The sequence below is a fragment of the Schistocerca cancellata genome, chromosome 2 (genome assembly GCF_023864275.1).
Source record: "Schistocerca cancellata isolate TAMUIC-IGC-003103 chromosome 2, iqSchCanc2.1, whole genome shotgun sequence".
Classification (NCBI taxonomy): Eukaryota; Metazoa; Arthropoda; class Insecta; order Orthoptera; family Acrididae; genus Schistocerca; species Schistocerca cancellata.
In genome coordinates, this window is record NC_064627.1 from 396,321,612 (window position 1) to 396,348,296 (window position 26,685).

General features: G+C 38.1%; 1 protein-coding gene across 2 annotated transcripts in view; it reads right to left on the reverse strand.

Moving 5' to 3' along the window:
• Positions 1-26,685, reverse strand: part of LOC126161820 (zinc finger protein Xfin-like) — a 92,073-nt gene that overhangs the window by 15,515 nt on the left and 49,873 nt on the right. For both annotated transcript variants that reach the window (XM_049917922.1, XM_049917920.1), the window contains one exon: positions 16,039-16,149. In XM_049917922.1, the coding sequence (XP_049773879.1) occupies positions 16,039-16,149 (111 nt within the window). The remainder of the gene's footprint in view (positions 1-16,038; positions 16,150-26,685) is intronic.

The following is a 26,685-nucleotide window of genomic DNA, read 5'->3' on the forward strand; positions in this document are numbered from 1 at the left end:
AGTGAAATATCCGTAATATTGCTCATATTTCATAAGCGGTTTGAGATATCAAAATGAGATTTTGGCAAATGATAGCATACAAAGAGGAAAGTATTTTGGTGGTTGGTTTTTATGCAAAACCTCATTGTCTACCACATTATTCTACTAATTACAGACATTTCTGATGAAAGAATATAATTTTTAAGGAGCATCAGTAGCTGGTGAAATGAGGGGTGCTATGGGTTTTGATACAACATAAGTGAAGTCATTACACATTTATTTTGTTCCGAGGATGTGCTTTTTTCGTAAGACGCTAACCTTACTTTTCCTCACTTAATAAACGACTGTCTCAGAATTCTCTCGCAATTGTGTCTGCACAACAGGTGACATGAGACTGTGTAAACTCCATTGAGTTTTGGCAAAAGAAGCAAATTTTAATGTGACAACAAGAGAAATGTGTAAGTTTTGCTCAAAACTCCCCACTCCTGACAATTCTCTGAAAGTTACAAAAGGCAAAAATAAATCACTGTATTTTCAGTGGAATTCCTTTTAGGTTTAACCAAAGGAGAAGTGACAGATGTTTTTGAATGGTCATCATGCAAGTGTGGGCGTGAAGAGGACCTACTTAATATCCACACAAAATTGTGCATTTTTGCTTCAGTTTAGAATGGCACTTCCCCTCTAGCACTCAGCATTTCCTCTACAGTGCCTGCCCCCAGCCCCCACCACCATTGCTCTCCTCACGCATGCCCTGCCATCTGCGCATCTATTGGCCACAGTATTCTGCATGCACTATAGCTACAAGAGCCACCAGCAGTCACTGTATTTTTCATAGGCTAGCTCTAGTAACAAAAAGAAATGCCTACTGTTTTAAAATACATTTAAACAAAGTGGTGATAATGATAAACTATGTAAAATGTCAACCACTGCAGTCCAGATCTTTTAAAATTTTGTGCGCTGTAATGAGTAGTGAACACAACACACTTTTACTCCACACAGAAGTGAGATGGCTATTCAGAGGAAAAGTACAACTGAGGCTTTACGAAGTTCATAATGAGTTATTGGTCTGATTTAATGCACAAAATAACTCCATACAAAGTTTTATTGAATTTTTAAGACATCCTTTATGGTTGATAAAACTTGCATGTCTGGCAGACATTTTTACAAACGGCAATAAAATTAACATATCACTGCAGGAAAAAGTGTTATAATTTTTAGTACAATGGACAAAAATGCATCTTTAGAGAGAAAATTGAAATTTTGGATAGTAATAATAATAATGATAATGATAATAATACTAATAATAATAATAATAATAATAAACCCCGTGGAGGCCCGGGAAAAGAATAGGCCTCCGGTATGTTCTGCCAGTCGTAAAAGGCGACGAAAAGAACAAACCACTAATAGGGCTAACCCCCCTTTTAGTGTGATTACTTGGTTCAGGACAGAACTAAAGAAGCCTCGGACAAGCGCCGTCATGGTCGGGGACGACGCTTGAACCCTATGCCCGCCCACAATGGTAACGACACTGCTAGCCAACTGGAAAATGATTTAAATCCGAATAGAGGTGTTTTGCAGGATATGCTTCCTGCAACCACCCTAGAAGGGAAACAAAGACAGAGGATGAGATGGTCAGATGAAGTTAATCGACACCTCATGTTCTGTTATTACCAAGCAACAAACCTAGGAACCAACACAACTGGATACAGATCACAAGTATACACAACATTTATTACCAGATACCCGGAATTAAAATTTTTAACAGAACAACGACTAGCTGATCAGATCCGTGTAATAATCAAAAATAACAGGATACCCCAGTCAGAATTAGAAAACATCAAACAACAAGTACAACAAATATTGGAACAAAATAATGTGCAATCAGAAGAAGAAGAAAACACAGTAATGGACTCAAACATCCCAGAGCAAACAAACAAAGACCAACACGCATCGATTAAACAATCAGAGGAAAACGAAATCTTAAGACAGCCACCAGAACAAGCACAAATAGAACACGAAGAGAGACACATGTTAGATATAGAAGAGAAATTTCAGCTGTCATATATAGAATACAAAGACACAAATACAGACATTAGACCATTCTTGCATAGACCGCCGAATAACCCACAAGTCGAAACAACAATAAAAACTATCAACACAATCATACACAACAAAATAAATGAAAACACAACTATGGAAGAGTTACAACTACTGGTTTATATAGGAGCACTCACTACACTAAATATACACACTAGGCAGAGATCAGAACAAATCAACACACAGAAGAAACCCACAAAACCAGCATGGCAACACAGGTTACAGATCAGAATAGAAAAACTGAGAAAAGACATCGGACAGCTAACACAATTTATAAGAAATGAAATATCAGACAAAAAACGAAAAAGGTTAGGTAAAATCTCACAACAAGAAGCAATAGAGCAATTAGATGAAAAAAAGCAGAAATTGCAAGCATTGGCCAAACGACTTAGAAGATACAAAAAAAGTGAAAATAGAAGGAAACAAAACCACACATTCAACACAAACCAAAAGAGATTTTACCAAACAATGGATAACATACACATTAAAATAGACAATCCACCAAACATAACAGACATGGAACACTTCTGGAGCAGCATATGGTCAAACCCGGTACAACATAACAGGCATGCATGGTGGATACAAGCAGAAACAGACACATACAAGATGATACCACAAATGCCTGAAGTGATAATTTTGCAACATGAAGTCACCCGAGCAATTAATTCTACACACAATTGGAAAGCCCCTGGAAATGATAAAATAGCAAATTACTGGCTAAAGAAGTTCACCTCAACACATTCACATCTAACTAAGTTATTTAACAGTTACATTGCAGACCCATACACATTCCCTGATACACTTGCACATGGAATAACCTATCTGAAACCTAAAGATAAAGCAGACACAGCAAACCCAGCTAAATATCGCCCCATAACATGCCTACCAACAATATACAAAATATTAACTTCAGTCATCACACAGAAATTAATGACACATACAACACAGAACAAAATTATAAATGAAGAACAAAAAGGCTGCTGCAAAGGAGCACGAGGATGTAAAGAGCAACTGATAATTGATACAGAGGTGACATATCAAGCTAAAACTAAACAAAGGTCCCTACACTACGCATACATTGATTACCAAAAAGCCTTTGATAGTGTACCCCACTCATGGTGACTACAGATATTGGAAATATACAAAGTAGATCCTAAATTGATACAGTTTCTAAACACAGTAATGAAAAACTGGAAAACCACACTTAATATCCAAACAAATTCAGATAACATCACATCACAGCCAATACAGATTAAGCGTGGAATATACCAAGGAGACTCATTAAGTCCTTTCTGGTTCTGTCTTGCTCTGAACCCACTATCCAACATGCTAAATAATACAAATTATGGATACAATATTACTGGAACATACCCACACAAAATCACACATTTGCTATACATGGATGATCTAAAACTACTGGCAGCAACAAATCAACAACTCAACCAATTACTAAAGATATCAGAAGTATTCAGCAATGATATAAATATGGCTTTTGGAACAGACAAATGTAAGAAAAATAGCATAGTCAAGGGCAAACACACTAAACAAGAAGATTACATATTGGATAACCACAGCGACTGCATAGAAGCGATGGAAAAAACAGATGCCTATAAATACCTAGGATACAGACAAAAAATAGGAATAGATAATACAAATATTAAAGAAGAACTAAAAGAAAAATATAGACAAAGACTAACAAAAATACTGAAAACAGAATTGACAGCAAGAAACAAGACAAAAGCAATAAATACTTATGCTATACCAGTATTGACCTACTCATTTGGAGTAGTGAAATGGAGTGACACAGACCTAGAAGCACTCAATACACTTACACGATCACAATGCCACAAATATAGAATACATCACATACATTCAGCAACAGAAAGATTCACATTAAGCAGAAAGGAAGGTGGAAGGGGATTTATAGATATAAAAAACCTACATTATGGACAGGTAGACAATTTAAGAAAATTCTTTCTAGAACGAGCAGAAACTAGCAAAATACACAAAGCAATCACTCATATAAATACATCAGCTACACCATTGCAATTTCATAACCACTTCTACAACCCTTTAGATCACATAACATCAACAGATACAAAGAAAGTAAATTGGAAAAAGAAAACACTACACGGCAAGCACCCGTATCATCTAACACAGCCACACATCGATCAAGACGCATCCAACACATGGCTAAGAAAAGGCAATATATACAGTGAGACGGAAGGATTCATGATTGCAATACAGGATCAAACAATAAACACCAGATATTACAGCAAGCATATTATTAAAGATCCCAATACCACAACAGATAAATGCAGACTTTGCAAACAACAAATAGAAACAGTAGATCACATCACAAGCGGATGTACAATACTAGCAAATACAGAATACCCCAGAAGACATGACAATGTAGCAAAAATAATACATCAACAACTTGCCATAAAACATAAACTAATAAAACAACACGTTCCCACATACAAGTATGCACCACAAAATGTACTGGAGAATGATGAATACAAATTATACTGGAACAGAACGATTATAACAGATAAAACAATACCACATAACAAACCTGACATCATACTCACCAATAAAAAGAAGAAATTAACACAACTAATTGAAATATCCATACCCAACACAACAAATATACAGAAGAAAACAGGAGAAAAAATTGAAAAATACATCCAACTGGCTGAGGAAGTCAAGGACATGTGGCATCAGGATAAAGTCAACATTATCCCAATTATACTATCAACTACAGGAGTCATACCTCACAATATTCACCAGTACATCAATGCAATACAGCTACATCCAAACATATATATACAACTACAAAAATCTGTAATTATTGATACATGTTCAATTACCCGAAAGTTCCTAAATGCAATATAACATATACCATACAGTTACAAGGAAGTCACGCTTGACCGAGGTCCGCGTCACGTTCCATTTTTAACCAGACTTAAGTCTGAGAAAAAAAAGTCAATAATAATAATAATAATGAGCATAGAAGCGATGGAAAAAACACATGCCTATAAATATCTAGGATACAGACAAAAAATAGGAATAGATAATACAAATATTAAAGAAGAACTAAAAGAAAAATATAGACAAAGACTAACAAAAATACTGAAAACAGAACTGACAGCAAGAAACAAGACAAAAGCTGTAAATACTTATGCTATACCAATATTGACCTACTCATTTGGAGTAGTGAAATGGAGTAACACAGACCTAGAAGCACTCAATACACTTACACAATCACAATGCCACAAATATAGAATACATCACATACATTCAGCAACAGAAAGATTTACATTAAGCAGAAAGGAAGGAGGAAGGCGATTTATCGACATAAAAAACCTACATTATGGACACGTAGACAATTTAAGAAAATTCTTTCTAGAACGAGCAGAAATTAGCAAAATACACAATGCAATCACTCATATAAATACATTGGCTACCACCACTGCAATTTCATAACCACTTCTACAACCCTCTAGATCACATAACATCAACAGATACGAAGAAAGTAAATTGGAAAAAGAAAACACTACATGGCAAGCACCCGTATCATCTAACACAGCCACACATCGATCAAGATGCATCCAACACATGGCTAAGAAAAGGCAATATATACAGTGAGAGGGAAGGATTCATGATTGCAATACAGGATCAAACAATAAACACCAGATATTACAGCAAGCATATTATTAAAGATCCCAATACCACAACAGATAAATGCAGACTTTGCAAACAGTAGATCACATCACAATCGGATGTACAATACTAGCAAATACAGAATACCCCAGAAGACATGACAATGTAGCAAAAATAATACATCAACAGCTTGCCTTACAACATACTTATAAAACAACATGTTCCCACATACAAGTATGCACCACAAAATGTACTGGAGAATGATGAATACAAATTATACTGGAACAGAACCATTATAACAGATAAAACAACACCTGACATCATACTCACCAATAAAAAGAAGAAATTAACACAAATAATCGAAATATCCATACCCACTACAACAAATATACAAAAGAAAACAGGAGAAAAAATTGAAAAATACATCCAACTGGCTGAGGAAGTCAAGGACATGTGGCATCAGGATAAAGTTGACATTATACCAATTATACTATCAACTACAGGAGTCATACCACACAATATCCACCAGTACATCAATGCAATACAGCTACAGCCAAACTTATATATACAACTACAGAAATCTGTAATTATTGATACCTGTTCAATCACCCGAAAGTTCCTAAATGCAATATAACATATACCGTACAGTTAAAAGGAAGTCACGCTTGATCAAGGTCCGCGTCACTTTCCATTTTTGACCAGACATAACATCTGAGAAAAGAAAGAAAGAAAGAATAATAATAATAATTCTGTGTGGCTCAATGGCCTAGTGCAAGTCTTTCTATCAGATGCCATTTCGATGACTTGCATGTCCCTAACGTACCCCAGTTGTCCAACTGTGGAAAGTGGACCTACAGTTTAATATGCAATCTAAAACGTGTTGTTTCTGTTGACTCCTCTCATCACTGAGAGATGAAGACTAGGTTAAAATGAAGATCAGGAAATCCATGGTCAGACCGAGATTAGATGCCATAATCTCTCAGTTTCCAGGCACACACCTTACCCTAGACCATCAGGCCCAGCATGTAGTAGACAGTTCCCCTGTAGGTTTCAATGAGTGAGTTTGTAAGTATCAAAATATGTGACATGTGTGGTCATACTGTATGTTTTGACTGCATTGACTTAGCAGCTTAAATTATTTACACCACCAAGTGACCTTAGTCCTTAGTACCTGCCATAAATTTCAACTTGATACTTTGATTTTTTGCTGAGAAAAAGAGGTCTCAACAGTCAGACAGACAGATGGACGGACAACAAAGTGATCCTATAAGGGTCCCAGTTTTACCAATTGCGGTACAGAATCTTAAAAAAAAAATTACTAAATACATTTGAAATAAATAAATAATTTTTACTTATTTTTTAAATTTTTATGACTTCCATGTGATTGAAGTAATAACTCAATAAACAAGTTTTTCTGATTTTTTACAGCTTTATTAATTTTGTTAACCTTCAAAATAAGCAAGATGATTCATCAAACCTATTTTATCAGAGGAAAAGTTTGGGAACCCTTGGAATAGAAGAACTGTTTATTTGAGAGACACCAAGTACTCAGTTACTGGACATAATTTGCAGCACAGTTCAAGGGGCCAGGCTGTTTGGCGCCTCCCATCTACTAGTTTCCCTTAACTCAAGAGGCGGGAATTTTCCCCCTGAGACAACCTTGCATCCCAACTTCCTCCTGGACTTAACACATTTCCCCCTCTTCTTTCATCATCATCATCATCATCATCATCATCATCATCATCATCATCATCACTCTATACTTATTTTTATCTGTCATGTGTTCTAGTTCCTTTGCCCCTCCCCACCTGCTCCCCATCTCTCCCAACTCTTTCTCTCTCTTCCGCCCCTCTCCCTGTGTGTGTGTGTGTGTGTGTGTGTGTGTGTGTGTGTGTGTGTGTGTGTTTTGGTGGTGGTGGTCCCCAATTCTTAACTGCACCATTCTTTTCTCTTTCTCTTGGATCATTTTTATTTCTCACTATGTCATCATATCTAGACAAGCTAGCATAGTGTTTCACAATATAGATAGCCTCCCTCCCCCAATTTTTCATTATTGCCTTCCTTTGACCTTAGTTGAGGTGGATTCCTCTCATCCTGGTCTTTCTTTTTAACCTTCCCCAATCAATTCCTCTCCCCTGGTAAGAAAAGAACTATTAATTGAGGAAGCTACTTTCTGAGGGTAAGTACTGGCCAGCATTCTGTCTCTCAATTTTCAAATAACTTGTGACTTTTTACAGTTCATCCCAGCAGAGCGGACATGACCCCATAGCCACAGTAACACCAATAATGACATATTTTGTTCTCCAGCACCACCAACAGGTCGACAGGTATACTGCACCTTGTTACCACACTGCCAATAACTAGTAGTACATAGTGCTTTTATGTTCCTCTGGTCTCATTGTGACGCATACAGTTTTCCAGCACTGGTGTGTTCTGCATTTACAAGCTATTGTTGTGAACTAGTGTTTTTGTATTAGAATTGTTTCAGTAGGACCGTCATGTGTCTCAACATGACGCTAACTGCAAAAGACATCATCCAAGAATACAGTCACCAGCTTCAAAGGTACTGAGGGTAGAATCAGAATTCCAATCTGCTGCAGATTTGTATGTGCTATTTGTACATATGATTAATTGTGGTACAACAGTGAGAGTCTGATATTAGATGTTTCAAGTGTTGTGGACAGGATAGCCACATCACTTAACATTCATAAATTTACAATGCTGAGAATTGTAAAACAGAAGGGAAGGAAGGAAAATGAGAACAATGGACCATCAGCAGGTCATTCTCTCTTGGAAACACTGGGCAAGAAATGAATTTACAACATGTAACCAAAATGGATGCATTCGAGCAGGATGCAGCATGCAGAAATGTGTATGCTTATTATCAGTGCAAGGAGTACACTACAGTAACCTTCTCAGAAAAGCAAAGATAATTAATGGGAACAAGCTGTCTCTTTGAAACTGCTGTCAGAAACTTAATTTATGACATGGAAAATGTTTGTCTCTGAAGATACCACTGACATATCACACAGCTGCTTGGAAATGTCAGTATCTACTGCCGTGAGGAGAACTTCATTTGAAGACATCATGTAGATTTGTGAGACATGGGCTACTGCATTTCACACTTTAACATAAGCTGTGTGGACTGCACAGCTGAAGGAACAACAAATATGCCGACAGTAAAGGGTGGCAGCATAATCATCATTCCAGAAAGAAAGGTGACTATCATGAAGAAATAATAATCACAGTTTTCTACAGCAGAATATTCCCCCAAATACAATGACAGTCATGAACCGCATGCCGTATCACTCTGTTGTGTTAGATAGAGCTCAGAGATTGCAGTGGAGGAAAGTGGATATTTTATTTTGGATACAGAGAAACATTACATAGCAGCAAATTGAACCTGGCTTCAATATCGCTGATTTACAGGAACTTGCAAAAACTATGTTAACCAAAAACCCCACACTACCAAGTTGTTGAACTAGGTATGGCAATAGGGCATAGCATAATAAGGCTTCTCTTGCTCATTTCAATCCAAATGAACTTATAAGAGCCTAGGTGAAAAGTAACATAGCATGCAATAAAATGTTTATTCTCAGTGAAATGTAAATTTTAACAAAAGGAGTCATTGAGAACAATACACCAAGGATTTAGTCTCGAGGTGAGTCATACCAATAAGGTAGCCAAGGAAACAAAGGCCTGTGAAGAACTGCTGGACACGCAGAATGAGAAGGTGGTTGTTTCTGTCAGCTCCAGCCATGTTCAGGTCTGAGGAAGAGGAGCACAATGATTCTTCCCTTATGTCATGTTGCTTACAACATAATCTTGAATATTTATAAAATATTCATTGATGTCACTGTCCAGATTGATACTGTCATTCATTTATTACTTCACTGAAGATCAGTTAATGACTACACTTCAAAAGTAGTTGTGATGGGTGAAGCATGCATAAAACTGTCAAAAGTTAGTTTAAATGCAATGTAATATACGAATGTTAATGAAAAAATGACATTTTTGTAGCAGAGAATAATCATCCCTGAATATAAAAGAAGATGTACATATTGTTACAAAAAGTCTGAAGTATTTAAAAGACTGCTAGTGGTGAGCAGTTACTGGTCAGACACAATACTAACAATACATCTTTGCTGAGCCAAACTTTGCATGGTACCACTATTCAATGTGATATCAACACTAAGTGCCAGCTATACATCAGTGTCAGGTCTCAGTGTTCTTTTAATAAATCATGATTTAGAAAATTAAATGTTGCAGGTGGAGTGTAACTATCAATGTTTCAACTTTCATGGACATGCATGCACAGGATTCAGTGCCAAATAAATGCAACTTTCAATAATCAATTTATGTCATTTGTGCAACAGTTTCCAGCACATACAACAAAAGCCACTTTTTTGTTCATGTATAGCAATAGCTGGCTGCCAAGAGCAAAACAGCTGACACCAACTGGTGAGTGGTATAGAGATGTTTGTAGTAACTACTTGCTGAGGAAGATCCAGACAGTTAATTTGCAACTCAACCCCCTATACTTAATCACCTGACATAGATCAAACAGTGCGGTGGTTACAGTAAAAGCTGTTAAAATGGTGTCATCAGGGACCTGAAAAATTCATATTTGCAACAAATGTGAATACAGATCCAAATTCTGCCACAAAATATGAAAATGCAAAATTACTTAATAAAGGCTATTTCACAGTGAACTGTATCCAGACGAACTATTTTATTAGAAATAGTTTGAAATAGCTTTATTTTCTGCATTTAATATTGAACATGTACCAAATTTTCGGTTCCTGGTATTGCACATCTGGCAAAGAACACTTGGGACGATTTTGTGCATAAGAAAGAGTTTGCAGAATACAGCAATAATGTTAGGAAAAAGATAGATTGCTACCCACCGTAAAGATGATGCCCGAGTTGCACACAAGCACAATGAAAAGACTGTTACACATTATTTAGTTTTCAGCCAAAGCCTTCCTCAGCACGGGCGCGGGGGGGGGGGGGGGGGGGGGGGGGGGGCGGACAAATAACAACCCCCTCCCCCCCCCCCTCCCCACACACACACACACAAGTAGCAAACTATCCTTTTCCTGATATTGTTGATATTCCAACTTGGATTTCACACTGTTCGTTATCATTATTGGCTATGTATCACAACTGGAAGGTACACGTATGTGTGTCATAAGAAGTAAGTTATAATTACAAGGGCTATAGCTGATTGTTGCAAACCATCTTTAACATACTTACAACTAAAAAAGAAGTAACAGAACTTGAAATTTATGTGATGTTTTATTATTTATAAATCTTCTCTTTCTCTGTATGAAGTTATTTCTGATATTTGTCAGGAGATTGGAAGTGAGTGTTTATTGAGGCAAAGATTAATATGGGGTCTGGTGCAGGAACTTCCTTATTTGAAATGCACATCAAAAAGCAGCCATTACTCACTGTTTTGTGGGACTAAGGTTCTTTTCTTAAGGTTAGTTTAGTAGCGAACATGCAGTGGAGGGGAGAGAGGCCGTGGTGGCTCACTTTTCCAATGGCTATTCAGTAGTTAGAACCTGGTGAGCATTCAGGGAACAGTTTAATATCACATCTGCAGACCATGTTCCTGACTGAAAATCAATTGTTATGTGGGTGGACACATTTATTGATACTGGTAGTGTGCAAAAAAAAAAAAAAGAAACCAGGACCGTCAAGAACCACAAGGACACCAGAAAATGTCAAAAAAGTAGGGCTGGCAATTTTCAATTTTCCCAAGAAACCTGCATGTAAACATTCAGCTGCTCTTGTAACTTCTAATCACACAGTGAGACGAATTCTTCATGAAGACTTGAAATTTCATCCATACCAACTGGCGATGGTGCACACACATAATCCACCAAATTTTGTTTCACAAAAACAATGCATTGAAGCCTTGATCAAAAATCTCCTGCCGCACAATGCCATTCTCTTCTTCAGCAATGACGCACATTTTCATTTGTTTGGATGTGTGAATGAACAAAACATGCAATACTGGAGGGGCACAAGCCCCAGAGAACTTCATAAGCAGCCCATGCATACAGAATATGTGACAATTTAGTATTTATTATCCAAAATTGGCATTGCTGGCCCACGGTTTTTCGAAGAAATCCAATGGGCAGTTTGGTCACTTCTGATAATTATGTCCAGATGACCGAGGAGTTTTTGTTCCCAAACTTGAAGAAATTGTTGTGGGGATGTCTTGATTCCAGGAAGATGGCACCGTGGCTAACATGTCACAAACATTGCTTTGCTGGAACACTTCCCCAACTGCCTCATTCCTTTGAGGGGCGATCTTCGTGGCCAGCAAGCTCGCCAGATTTAGTCCCTTGCAACTTTTTCTTATGGGCTACCTTAAATCATTGGTGTATACCAACTGTCCATAGACCATGAGTGAGCTGTGGAACAACATTTGTGCTACTACTGCCAACACAGACATGCTGGACAAACTGAAATGATACATCTAATATTCGCTCTCCAGATACACTGAGGAAATGGAGAACACCTTCAAGATATCATTTTCAAAACCTAATGAAATAAAACTTTAAATGTACCTCTACGTAAAGAATAGATAATTAAATTTATTTTTTAAAAATAAGAAAGTTCTCATGCCACACCCTGTATTTAAAAAGAAAAAAATACAAGGGACATGTACAACAAATGAACTGCTATAGATTTCAGCTTCCAGCCCAAAGGCCTTCTTCTGAAGTAACATACACACACAAAACCACAGTCTTTCACCGCTGTGGCTGGTGTTTCATGTTCCAGTTGAAGGGCACTATTGCATGAAGAGGGAGGTGTTCCTTCATGACTTGCAGTCTTAGTAAAAGATTGTAAGCATGATAGGATACAGCACAGGCTATCTTTTTTGGACCAAGTTTGGGGGTTACTTTCAGTCTCAGTGGGCTTTGTAAGGCCTACAGCACAATGGGAGAGGGCTGCCCATATAGTATGTAAATTTAGGGCCTGTGGGCAGACAGGTGTGCCCTCCAGTGTATTATTTGTGTTCTTCTCTGTACATTTTGTATCTATTGAGGTGTGGGTCTGATGTTTTGTCATTCACTAAATAAATAAATGTGTCTGCTAAACTTCTTTACCATATCTCCAAGTTTTTTATAAATCTGATCACTGTCTTACTTTTTTGAAAATTATTTCATGTTCCATGGATGCATATTGTGAGTATTGCTTGGAAGCAGAATTTATCAAATGTTACAGATACATTATATGTTGTTAGGTACAGATTTAACATTATGGCCAGATTTCTACAGCAGTAATTCATGAATAAAGTAATAATAGTAATAATAATAATAATAATAATAATAAGGTATTATGTTAAGAACAGCTACAAACTTTTACTGAATACTGGACAAATTTCCTTTCACCATACCACAAAAGCTAAGACATTGTAGTGTTAACACCTACAGAATTTTGCAGTGACAATAAGGGTTCATTACATCACAATATGGACAAGTACGACTGTATTATGTTAACAGTACTTATAGGTTTCAGCTTACAGCACACAGATCACTACTGGCACATTACAACTTATAAAGTATTATATGATGTCAAAAAATTCCTGCCTGACGTGGAAGGACTTCTATAAAAGTCAATGTTTTATACAGTTTCTGAATTGAGGCAAGTCACCAGTATCAGATTGGACATGAACCGGTAGAGAATTGCACATTTTGATGCACCAGTAATGTCCTCCTTTGTGTAGCATGCTGAGATTTTTTTCTCACTTTGTAACTCTCGTTTATTTTGTGTATCTTCCTCATGATGCATACCTTTCAATTTTTTTTTAAAGTGAAGTAAGAGAATATACTGATATGAGATAGTGAGGACTCCCACCTTTGTGAATAAATCCACCTCTGTGAATAAATTCTTGCAGAAGTGACTGAGATGGGCTATGTTAAAGACTATGACAACCCTCTTGCAAACGGTACAATCTATCCGAGCTTGAGATTGAGTACCTCTGAATATAATATCACATATCATGATATAATGGAAATAATTGTAGAAAGCCTCTTGGGTTCCCTTGTGATCGCAAACAGACCAAATCGCATGAATAGCAAATGTTGCCGAGTTCAGTCTTGTACATAGTTTTAGTTTGTGTACCGTCGAGATGAGCTTGCTATCAATATTTAGTCCCAGGTATTGGGAAGCTTCTACTCTACTCCTAAAGATTAATAGCTCATCACTTTTTTTTTGTAACATACAAGGTGTAACCAGAAAGTAAGTTCCAACTGCCAATACAGAAAAACATTTACAAATTATAAATATTTATTTTATCAATTAAAGAGTGTAAATGGCTAATTCTGAACATTGTCACCACCATCATTACGGTGTTTATTGAAACATCAGACCAACTTTGTTTGCCTGTGTCTTAGGAGTCAGCTGCCAATATCTGGAACTGTGAAGTAAAATTGTTGTCTGCACCTCTACACCCTTGTGAAAAAGAGGCCACACTGCCTCAGTTGCCTGAGACTGCAGTCATGTGTGTGTGTGTGCGTGTGTGTGTGTGTGTGTGTGTGTGCGTGTGTGTGTGTGCGCGCGCGCGCGCATTTATTTTTGACAAAAGCCTTACTGGCCGAAAGCTTTATTTATGACAGTCTTCTTGTGGTGCCTATCTGCGACTCAGCAACTCCGCTATATGGTGGGTAGCAACTTTCCTTTTCATAATATTGTTACATATCAGCAAATTGAACCTGGCATCAATATGGCTGATTTACAGGAACTTGCAAAAACTATGTTAACCAAAAACCCCACACTACCAAGTTGTTGAACTAGGTATGGCAATAGGGCATAGCATAATAAGGCTTCTCCTGCTCATTTCAATCCATATGAACTTATAAGAGCCTAGGTGAAAAGTAACATAGCATGCAATAAAATGTATATTTTGCTGTAGAAAACTGTGATTATTATTTCTTCATGATAGTCACCTTTCTTTCTGTAATGATGATTATGCTGCCACTCTTTAATGTCGGTGTATTTGTTGTTCCTTCAGCTGTGCAGTCCATACTGCTTTTGTTAAAGTGTGAAATGCATTAGCCCATGTCTCACAAATTCACATGATGTCTACAAATGAAGTTCGCCTCATGGCAGTAGATAATGACATTTCCAGGCAGCTGTGTGATATGTCAGTGGTTTGTCTTATTACACATGCAATATGCAAAGCCACCAATCATTTGGATTCACCATAATTCATTCTACCAAAAACAATTATGTGATGTCCTATCTCCTACATTGCATTTTATTCCAAAAAGTTAAGTTTCTTAGTTTCAGTATTTAACATAAAGTCTATCTTCATTTCTTTCAGATGTTTAGCCAATTCAGTTTCCTTCTGTGTGGCTCCTCCAACATTCCAGGTGGCTAATTTTATCTAATTTGAGAGCAATTTTCATTTATGCTCTTTGGCTGCATGTGTCACTGAAATACTGATGCCCATCCTGTTTTCAATGTTAGTTTGGGTATTGCAAGTAAATGATATTTGTACTACATATGGTTACTACCACCTAACTAACCTTCTACCAGAAAGAATAGGTTTTTCTGTTTTGGTTCCCCACTAAACTCAAATACTAATTTTTTCCTAGGCTGTGTCAACATGCTTAGAAATGGTTCAAACCAGATTTTGGACCTCCACAAAGTACATCAAAGACCAAAGTTGATTTATATCCATAGATTCACTTTTGCTCCAGACAAACAATTTTCTATTGCAAGCAATGTCTATAATCAATGGCTTTTCTCCTGGATACAAGTCATTCACTGGTGAGGAATGACAGATGAGTCCACCTCAGAGGCCGAGTTATCAGTGTGGCTGAATGCCATGCAGAGGACCTGGGTTCAATTTCTAGTACTAACAGTGATTTATCCTTGGTGAGAGGACCGAAATAGGGTGCACTCAGTCTCTTGACACCAACTGAGGAGCTACTTGACCGAGTAATAATGGCACCACATCTGTTAAACTCACAATAACCAGGAGTGTGGTGTGATGAGCCCCAACCCTCCATGCTGCATCCAAATGGCCCCACAGGCAGAGGATGACATGGTGGTCAGAATGGTGGTGCTTGTTATTTTTATGGTTAATAGACTGTACAGTCTGTAAATTTGTACAGGACTACATTTATTTTCTTGATTCTTCAATGAAAAAGATTATTCAGTTCTCTTATCCATTATCTGCATTCCATTTACTTACAGTGAATGATAACATTTACCTCTCATGTAACTACAATTCTTTTACCTGAAGAAGTAAAGTTGTAAAGTAACTGGCTGTACCTGCAATGGTTTGACCTCAACAGCTTGTCGGAGTTTCTGCACCAAGTCACTTGACTGCCTCACTACTGTTCCTGGTGGCTGGGACGGACATTTGTGTGTTCTCTGGCTGACCTACACTCAAAGTGAGTGAGCAAAACAAACATAAATACAACAGACAGTTGAAACAAATTATATGTTTCACATGTATTTTCACATGTATTTATATAGCAACCATTATTTAATTGTCAAGTACAATGATACATTCCTAACTATATATTTCATAGACATAGTAAGCATTTATAAATCATGATAAATTTCAGAAATAATTTACTGTAGACTTAGCTAATTAAATTTTCTCCGTGACCACGGGCTATTTCCTAATGGTAGAGATGAAGTAAATGCATTTGGCTTACATACAGATCACTAAAGTAAGAGAAACAGAATGCAACAGAAGATGCCACAAAACAAAAACAAAATGGTTAGGAAGTAAATACCATAACATTTTGTTCGCAGCCAGGGTGAACAAACTCAATGGTTCAATATTCTAATATTAATAACGTGCAATGTAAATGGTGAATCAGTCTGTCTTTTAACATGCTGCATATATGAAACCACATTTTCTCTAGCTTGTTACCTTAGACAGTCCTCCTCAGTGTACATGTCATTTTGCAAAAGAGAAATAACAAATAGCAACATACAAGCATTCAAGAATTTCACTGTACTGGTCAAACCAGTAGCATTCACCAGAGTAGGGAGGATGCAACTTCTACCTGTTCCCAAAGATGCAAATCATGTTGAAAGGGCAACATTTGAAATCGATTGAAGACATCCAAGTGAAATCACAATGGGTCCTGAACACTCTTCACCTTGCGGATTTCCAGGATTGCTTTCAAAATGGGAACAATGGTGGGGTTGGTGCTAATATGCTACAGATGACTACTTTGAACGTGATTGAGGACATTAGGACGTAAGTATAGTTTTCTGATATTTACAATAAAATTCTTAGATATTCAGGGTAGCACTTTGTATAAGAGGCAGATATGGACACAACAGAGAAAAGGGGAAGTAGATTCAAACAACAATGGAATGAAATTACAATTGAGTGTGTGTGTGTGTTCCATCAGTTTAGATTAACTTTTTTTCTTGCCCTGTGTCCTTCAATACTGCAAAATGACCTGAAAATTATCTGAAACCTAGCTGAGCATAAAAGAATGCAGATTCAAATAAATTCTACAAGGAATACAGTAATTTATAACAAATTCCAGGGGGACACCTGTTTTGTCAGTCACTTGCACAAAGTTACACGATGTCTGATGCAAACAGTCACATATTCTACCTGATGTAAAATATCTGGATATCACTATGTAATGCAGGATGGACCACTAGATGTCACAAGAGGTGGGCCTGCCAGTATGAAAGGAGGTGGGAAGTACTGTATTGTCAGTAGAGAAGTTGTAACAATAGAATGGTTTGGTCAGGAGAGCTCAGTGACTTGGAATGTGGACTAGACAGTGAATGTCACTAGAGTAACAAATCCATCAAGGACATTTCAACCCTTCTAAAGCTACCGACATCAACTTCTGTTGGTGCGGTTGCGAAATGGAAATGCGAAGCAACAATCACATCTAAACCAAGACCAGGCAGACATCACACACTGGTGGACAGATTGTCCAGCATTGCAGAGGATGGTTGTGGGAGAAAAGTCACATGAAATCAGTGGAAGGAACCACTGATGAATTCCAAAGTGTTACCAAGAGTCCAACATGCACAATAAGTGTGCATAGGGAGTTAAAAAGAATAGTGTACAATGGCTGAGAAGCTCCTCTTAAGCCACACATTTCTGTAATCAATGCTAAGTGACATTTAAGGTGGTGTAAAGAGCTTCGCCACTGGGCAGTGGAGAAGTGGAAGTGAGTGATTTGAATTACTGAATCATACAATCTGATGGATGGGTTTGGCGAATGCCTACTGTTGTGTGTATTGTCAACAGAGAAGTATGGAGGAGGTGATGTGGCAGTATGAAATGTTTTTTGTGGTTAGGGTGTTTTCCCCTCATAATGCTTAAGAAAACGCTAAATGTGGAAGCATATGAACACGTTACAGCATTGTGTACTGTATGCATAGAGGAACATTTCAGGGAAGATGATCGTTTACATCAGCATGACAATGTACCCTGTCATACAGGAGAATCTACGAGCCAATGGTTTGTGGGCAATAACATTCTTGAAATAGACTAGAGCCCCTATCTGAGTCCAATGGAACACCTCTGGGATGAGTTAGAATGTCGACCTCACTGCAGACCTCAGTGTGCCACATCACCACCTTCTCTGGTTTCAGCTCTCAAGAAAGAATGGGCTGCATTCCTCCACATACATTCAGACACCACACTGACAGTGTCCCCAGCAAGTTTAAACAGTCACAAAGGTGAAGGGTTGACCCACCCATGTTAACATCCACTAACATGTCTCAGGATACGTCTAATCAGACAATGTAACAAGTTGTCTGACAGTTGTAAAATGCTATTTATTCAAACAAATAGAGTCATTACTGGTTTTGAAACAACAGTTTCATCTTCAGACTTAGATGCACATTTTTTTAAATTTTTACATTAGCTTCTGGCTCTTTAGTCCCCCTTGTGGTGGAAGTTCCTTGTGGTGGTGTTGGTGGTGGTGGTGGTGGTGGTGGTGGTGGTGGTGCCCACCAGCAAGTAACTATGTGAGAAATGGCCTCTTTAACTGTTAACTGTACCTAATAATAAGTGAACACAACGTAAACAGTTCTTGAAGCTAAAACTGTTTTAGTTTTAGGTTACTTACGTCAAAAATCCTGTATGATTATGTTGCAGTGTTTACAGCTTCTGTTCACAAAATAATGAATATTTTGTTGAAAATTGCTATTTTGAGACCATGGCGGTGGAGAAAATACAGATTGATTCTTGCAAAGAAGAAAACAGCAGCCAGCCATTGTTAATAATGCTACTTACTCATACAAACAGTGCCATTACTGGTTTCAAACTGTTATGTTCATCGTCAGACAGCTGTTCTCATTTAGATGCACGTTTGTTAAGGTTAACATTAGCTTTCAGCTCTTTATTCTCTTCGTTGTGAAAGTTCCTGATATGGTGGTGCCCTACAGCAAAAAATCATGTGATAAATGGCCTATTTAACTGGACCCAATTACAACTGAACAAAATGTAAACAAATCTTTAAGGTAGAACTGTTTTAGGTTTCCTACATCGAAAATCTCATGTCATTATGTTGCAATGTTTACTGCTTGTGTCTGTTCAGACAATCATGCTGGCACGCGCAGGTGCACCCTAACCACCCAGGCCAAAAAGCGGTTTACACACTCTTCAGTATTTTGTGAATGCAAAATAAACAATTTTTGAAAATACAATGGAATCGGACAGAGAAAAAAAAATCTGCTCACCAAGAGGCAAAAGGAGGACATACAACTAAAGCTACCAAAATTCTCCCAGAAGAGTTGAAGAAGAAGGAAAAGGGGAGAAGGTAAAGGACTGGTGAGGTTACGAAATAAGGGAGAGTTCAGAAAAGGCGCTCAGAATCCCAAGTCAGGGGAGACTTACAGACAGTATGAGAAGGAAAGACTGATTGTAAAGGATTTCAGCAGATGAGATTTGACAACCTGAGAGATTAAAGGTGTAAAATAGGGTAATATGCAAGACAGAGATTACTGACAAAACACTGTGCATGAGTTACTAAAAGCAGAATATATGTGAGCACCTGGAAAAATAGACAGGTCAGGAAATAAAAGACATAAAAAACTAAAAGGAATGAGAAAGCAACAATTACTGAGGAGAAATGCTGAGACCGAAGAAATTAACGTAAATTAATGCCAGGTGGGTTGCAAGAACAAGGACATGCCATGCTGTGTATGTATCAGTGACGGTTCATTGCCTGGAGGTTTTTCTAGGGGGTTCTCTGGAAGGTGGTCTACAAAGTTTCAAATAATTAACATAGAAAGGCTAATAATGAATAAAAAATAATTGATGTACAAAACACACTTACTTTCAATGAATGCTTGTATGAAAAATCCATTTTACACACATTAAGAGTAGAGACTCTGTCAATGAAGTGTTCACTGAAGTCTATGATGCTGCATATGAAGTTTTTCTTGCTGGAGAGCATGCTGCTGCTGCTACTAGCCATGACTCATGTTTCACAAACAAGCTTTTATTCTCTTTGGGGTGCAGAAAGATCACTCCGCCTCAGACGATGCTGCCAGTATGGTAACAACAACTTCAGTAATTTCACTGTTTCACTAAAGGGCTTCTGCAAATTGTTTTTGAACAGGAATTTCAGAAGTGGGAGAGCATCACTGAGAGTTCTAAACTCACTCCTCATGCACTATACCTGAAGTTCTGTTCTCAGCTTATTGCACCCATCATAAAAAGGATATTTTTGCAAGACCTCTGCAGAAATGTTTGCAGAAACTGACTTGTGTACAAAACAAATTTTTTGAAATAAAATAAATTTGCAGTGGTGCCATATCTGTAAAGTCAAAGTGTTCAGCAACCTGAGCGATAATTTTATCTCAAACTTTTCTAGCAACAACAGTTCTTGGAATTTGTTTCCATGCCTCTGTCTCTTCACAGGATGCAGCAGCTGTCTGCACATCAAAATAATCTCAATGATGCTATCTAAGATATATTTTTGAAATGTTCTACCCCTTATTGTGCAGTCAGTGGGTCAATTACTCATTTTTGTGATTGGCAGTACAATAGGGCAATGTGTAACACAGTAAGCAAAAAAGAGAGAAAATTGAAATTTGGCTACCTTAATTTCAGATGGAGCCCTGTTGCTTCAGTAATTGTAGTGGTAGTGACTATCTTTTACACAGCACACAGCTTGCACAGTTCTTCATTTAAAATCCCATCTTGCATTGGAAACAGGAGGGAATTTCCTGTTCACTGTTTCAATTAAAACAGCTATTTACTGTGAATTGGTATGGGAAAAAGAATCTCACTAAGGTCGGTAAAAAAAAAAAAAATCTAATATTCATATTCTAACTCATTGCATAGGTTTAAAATCAGATTCAACTTACAGGCTTAAAAATGAACAAAACAGGCATGTTTAAATTGTTCTCAGAGGAGTCTATGCACCATCACAGCTATGAGAAATAACTTTATTTGTGTTTATCCACAATATCCACCAATGTTTCTTTGAGTGATTCTACTAGCACTTTTGGACCATGTTCAAGAAGAATGAGAAAAGTCTAAAATGTTTCTAAAGATTGATCCTCAGAGAAAATATATCTGATAACTATGACAAACTGTGAAACTGCTGAAATAATATTGTCTCATACATGATAACTGATAGAAAATCAGTGAGAGCAATTTTCTTTCTTACTTGGTCACAGTAAACATCCAGCATACAAAAAAGAAAATCATTTTGAATATGTTTACATATGCCTTTGAAAGCAGTAGCCTTTAAAGGTTATCACTAAGTACAGCATCAAATCCGGCAGTGAAATCTAGAAGTCTGCGGGAAATTCCTGGGGACACCACAATACACAATTTTAGAGAGTGTGTTATGATATTTGCAAATCTGATCATTGTGTCTTTCAACTGACTGCTTATAAGCACTATCCAGTTGCTGCACAATGTTCCATTTCCCTAAAATATTGTGCTCTAACCATGCAGTCACACATGATATGAACCACTCACTTTTTTCTTTTTCTTTTTTTTTTTTTTTTTTTTACTCCTGGGATAAACAGCATTTTCTTTTGCTAACAATGAACACAGAAAATAGTATAATTTGTTTGTGACATCACAACCATATATCAAATCTACTTTCTCAGAAATGTCTGGTCTGAAAATTCTTACAATTTTTTTACCTTTATCTTTAGTTTTCTTGGCTAACGATTTTCAGTGTCAGTCTCCTTAAGATATTGGACCAAAACTCTGCACTAAAATATCACACATACTGACTTCTTCTTTCAGACACTGCACATCTGAGAACGCTTGTCTCTGAACTCTCAACTACATATTGAATCTTCCTGCATGACAAACAGTGAAGTTGGTCACAGTAATGGTAACTTACTGCAAACAAACAAAAGAAAACTCCTTCTTGTCATTGCTGGCTTGACTCTGGTCAGTATTTCAGTTTCAGAACTATAAATAGCTCACAGGGATCAAACACACAACAGATATCATAAGTTACAGAACAATGTCGATATGAATTATATTCAAAATCTACTATTCAAGAGTCATATAGGTGGAACAACTGGGAAGGAATAGGAATGGTGTTACAGTGAGGTTCTACATCAGGAGGGAAAATGGAGGCTCTTGGTGGATACATGCTTGAGCATTGCTCCAATGCTCAGAATAGGAGACACCTGCTGCCTCTGCTCTCTTCTCCACCCCCTCATCTACAAGTTCAGCAGCTCGAATGTGGTATTCGGGGGTGCAGAACCAGATTTTGCACACATATCAAGCCAAGCACATGAAAGCTGACCACCAGTTTCAAACATCACTGTAGACGTCAGCAGGGAGGTACATAAATATTACTGAATAATAATCTGACTGAGGCAAGAGAATGGGTGATTTTAAATTTAAAATCACACACACACACACACACACACACACACACACACACACACACACTGGGAGTTACATTTTAACTGAAGACATTGAAACATCTCAAAATCTACACATTGGATCAAAAAATGTTACAATTCCAATTTGTTTGTCTCTGAGGGGGGCATCCAACGAAACCTCACTCGACCCCACTAACCCCATCCTGTGCATGGGTGGCAGCAGCCCAACTTTGGAATCTTCAATGGGTACCCTCATTTTTTTTTACTGCAGATTATGATTCTACAGCAAAATCTACACATTTTGTCTGAAGAATTTTCTTCATTTCGCCACAGATGGTGCTGTAATCGGAGGAATAGAAATGGATACACAGATGTGATTTATAACATGCTACCCAATGACACGTGGGACCCCACCTCCATCCTGTGAGAGTGGGACAGGCCAATACTTCACAAGTTCTAATTGGAAACTTCAATGTTGTATTCCTCTAACATATTGAACAGGGCCACTCTGGTCGTGGTTCGAGGTGAACGATATCCTATTTTTTCAATCAGAGTATGTGTTGAAAGATATGTGTTGTGTAAGATAGATACTGCCTACAGGAAAATCAATGAGACCTTTGGAGAAAAGTGAACCAGTTGCATGAATATCAAGAGCTCACATGGAAACCCAGTTCTAAGCAAAGAAGAGAAAGCAGAAAGGTGGAAGGAGTATATAGAGGGTCTATACAAGGGTGATGTTCTTGAGGACAATATCATGGAAATGGAAGAAAATGTAGATGAAGATGAAATAGGAGATATGATACTGCATGAAGAGTTTGACAGAACACTGAAAGACCTAAGTCGAAACAAGGCCCCGAGAGTAGACAACATTCCATTAGAACTAGTGACAGCCTTGGGAGAGCCAGGCCTAATAAAACTCTACCATTTATGAGACAGGCGAAATACCCCCAGACTTAAAGAAGAATATAATAATTCCAATACCAAAGAAAGCAGGTGTTGACAGATGTGAAAATAACTGAAGTGTCAGTTTAATAAGCCACGGCTGCAAAATACTAACACGAATTCTTTACAGACGAATGGAAAAACTGGTAGAAGCCGACCTCGGGGATGATCAGTTTGGATTCCGTAGAAATGTTGGAACACATGAGACAATACTGACCCTATGACTTATCTTAGAAAATAGATTAAGGAAAGGCAAACCTACATTTCTAGCATTTGTAGACTTAGAGAAAGCTTTTGATAATGTTGACAGGAATACTCTCTTTCAAATTCTGAAGGTGGCAGGGGTAAAATACAGGGAGCTAAAGGCTATTTACAATTTGTACAGAAACCAGATGGCAGTTATAAGAGTCGAGGGACATGAAAGGGAAGCAGTGGTTGGGAAGGGAGTGAGACAGGGTTGTAGCCTATCCCCGATGTTATTCAATCTATATATTGAGCAAGTAGTAAAGGAAACAAAAGAAAAATTCGGAGTAGGAATTAAAATCCATGGAGAAGAAATAAATACTTTGAGGTTCGTCGATGACATTGTAATTCTGTCAGAGACAGCAAAGGACCTGAAAGAGCAGCTGAACAGAATGGACAGTCTCTTGAAAGGAGGATATAAGATGAACATCAACAGAAGCAAAACGAGGATAATGGAATGTAGTCAAATTAAGTTGGGTAATGCTGAGGATATTAGATTAGGAAATGAGACACTTAAAGTAGTAAAGGAGTTTTGCTATTTGGGGAGCAAAATAACTGATGATGGTCGAAGTAGAGAGGATATAAAATGTAGACTGGCAATGGCAAGGAAAGCATTTCTGAAGAAGAGAAATTTGTTAACATCGTACGGAGTGTAGCCATGTATGGAAGTGAAACGTGGACGATAAATAGTTTAGACAAGAAGAGAATAGAAGCTTTCAAAATGTGGTGCTACAGAAGAATACTGAAGATTAGATGAGTAGATCACGTGACTAATGAGGAGGTATTGAATAGAATTGGAGAGAAGAGAAATTTGTGGCACAACTTGACTAGGAGAAGGGATCGGTTGGTGGGACATGTTCTGAGGCATCAAGGGATCACCAATTTAGTAATGGAGGGCAGTGTGGAGGGTAAAAATCATAGTGGGAGACCACAAGATGAATACACTAAACAGATTCAGAAGGATGTAGGTTGCAATAAGCACTGGGAAATGAAGAAGCTTGCACAACAGAGTAGCATCGAGAGCTGCAATAAACCAGTGTCAGGACTGAAGACCACAACAACAACAACAACGTGTTGAAACATAGTACTGTCAACTTCAATACACTTAGTGATCCACTTTTCAAAAGACCGTACACAGGACAGAAACATATCTGCGACAGTGTCACCGCCTGTTGACCCTTGCTGGTACACCTTATCTTTTGAATATTTCCACAGAAAACAAGAGGGCAATGTCAAATCCAGTGACCTAGTTGGCCAATTAATAGGCCACCACTGCCATTCCACTGAACAGTGTAAACACAGTCTAAAAACTCCCGTGCTTCAATTGCATAATGCACAGGGCAACTGTTATGCTGAAACCGCAGAAGTGCTTGAACATCCAGAGCAACATCCTGCAGTAGTACTGGTAATTCCTGTTTCAAAAACATTCAATATTTGTGTCCTTTGAATGTGCTGTCGACACAATACAGACCAATGAGTTTGTTCCCCATGATGCTACATGATATGTTAACCGACCAAGGATGCTGACGGTCAACTTGCCGTAGCCAGTGGGGACTGCCTACACTCCAGTGAGGCATGTTATCACTACCATAGTTTGTGAATACACACACATCAGAAAAAGACGAATGTGTGGGTCATTTGTATTTGGTGACATGCCAATTCACAAAACATTACCCGGTTATGGAAATCATTGCCATGAAGTTCTTGATGCAGTTACACATGGTAAGGATGATACTTATGATGCAGTACTGTGATGATACTACCTACGGACATACCGGAATCACAATTTAATTGGCAAGTGCTTATCTGTGGGTTGTTGTGCACCAATACAGGTACAGCTTCTCTTGTAAAAGATGTGCTTTGTTTCCTTTTGCTGGTCTGTACACTGCCTTCAGACATAAAGTTGTTCACAACCTTGTAAAAGAATGAATGAGAGCCAGCTTTCTCTGGAAAATGCTCGACATACAATGCGCTCTCCATAAATCAGGATCACTTCAGTTTTTTCTTCTGTGGTTGCAACATTCGTTGTCCATTTGCATGTCTGTTCTCCAAATGATGGGTAGATGTGCAAGCAAATATTGTATGTTTACAGACACTTTCTGTTCTATGTCTGCTTGATATGTGAGCTCCCGTCAATGTGTACTGCCTGTCATGATACCTCATAGTTCACAACACGGCCACAGTGTAGATACAATGGTGCTCCGAGTAGTCCTCTGTTTGATATGTCGGAGAAATACAACACTGTGAATGGGGGTTTCAATCAAAAATTATTAGATACTGTCCTGTCCTACCCTGGCAGCATAGAGGTGGCGTCCCACGTCCCTCTACATATTCAAGGGCCACCGAGTAGCATGTCATAAATTACGATTGTGTACCCATTTCTATTCCTTCATTTCACCATCCATGGCAAAATGAAGAAAATTCTGAAGACAAAAATGGTGTAGATTTTTCTGTAGAATCGTAACATGCAATACATGCAATAAGACATGGGGGGGGGGCTGTTGTGACAGTGCCACGACATTTAACAGTGCCGCCACGACAGTACGCGCAAATGGCGATAGAGGCGCTCCGCAACTCGGCTGAGCGTGGGAGCGCCACCAAGCTACGAATGGCGCCGGCCTCATGTCAAAGCACGGCAGTCGAATAAGAGATACTTAGTTGTTATTATGTAACCAGCTATTGTTTCTAAGTGAGGTGTTTGAATATCCACACAATTATTGGTGATTAAAGGTTATAATACTTTTTGGCGATGAGGATGGGATATTTTCACTGCGTTGTGGATTTGTGTGTTTGTGATGGGGCAGACATGGAACAGCTTATGCAAGCGCTCATTGTACAACAAACACAGTTGACGGCTGCTATTCAGGCATTGTCGACGTCGCTTACTCATCGTCTGTCTTCCTCTTCTCCGCCTCCATTCCCTCC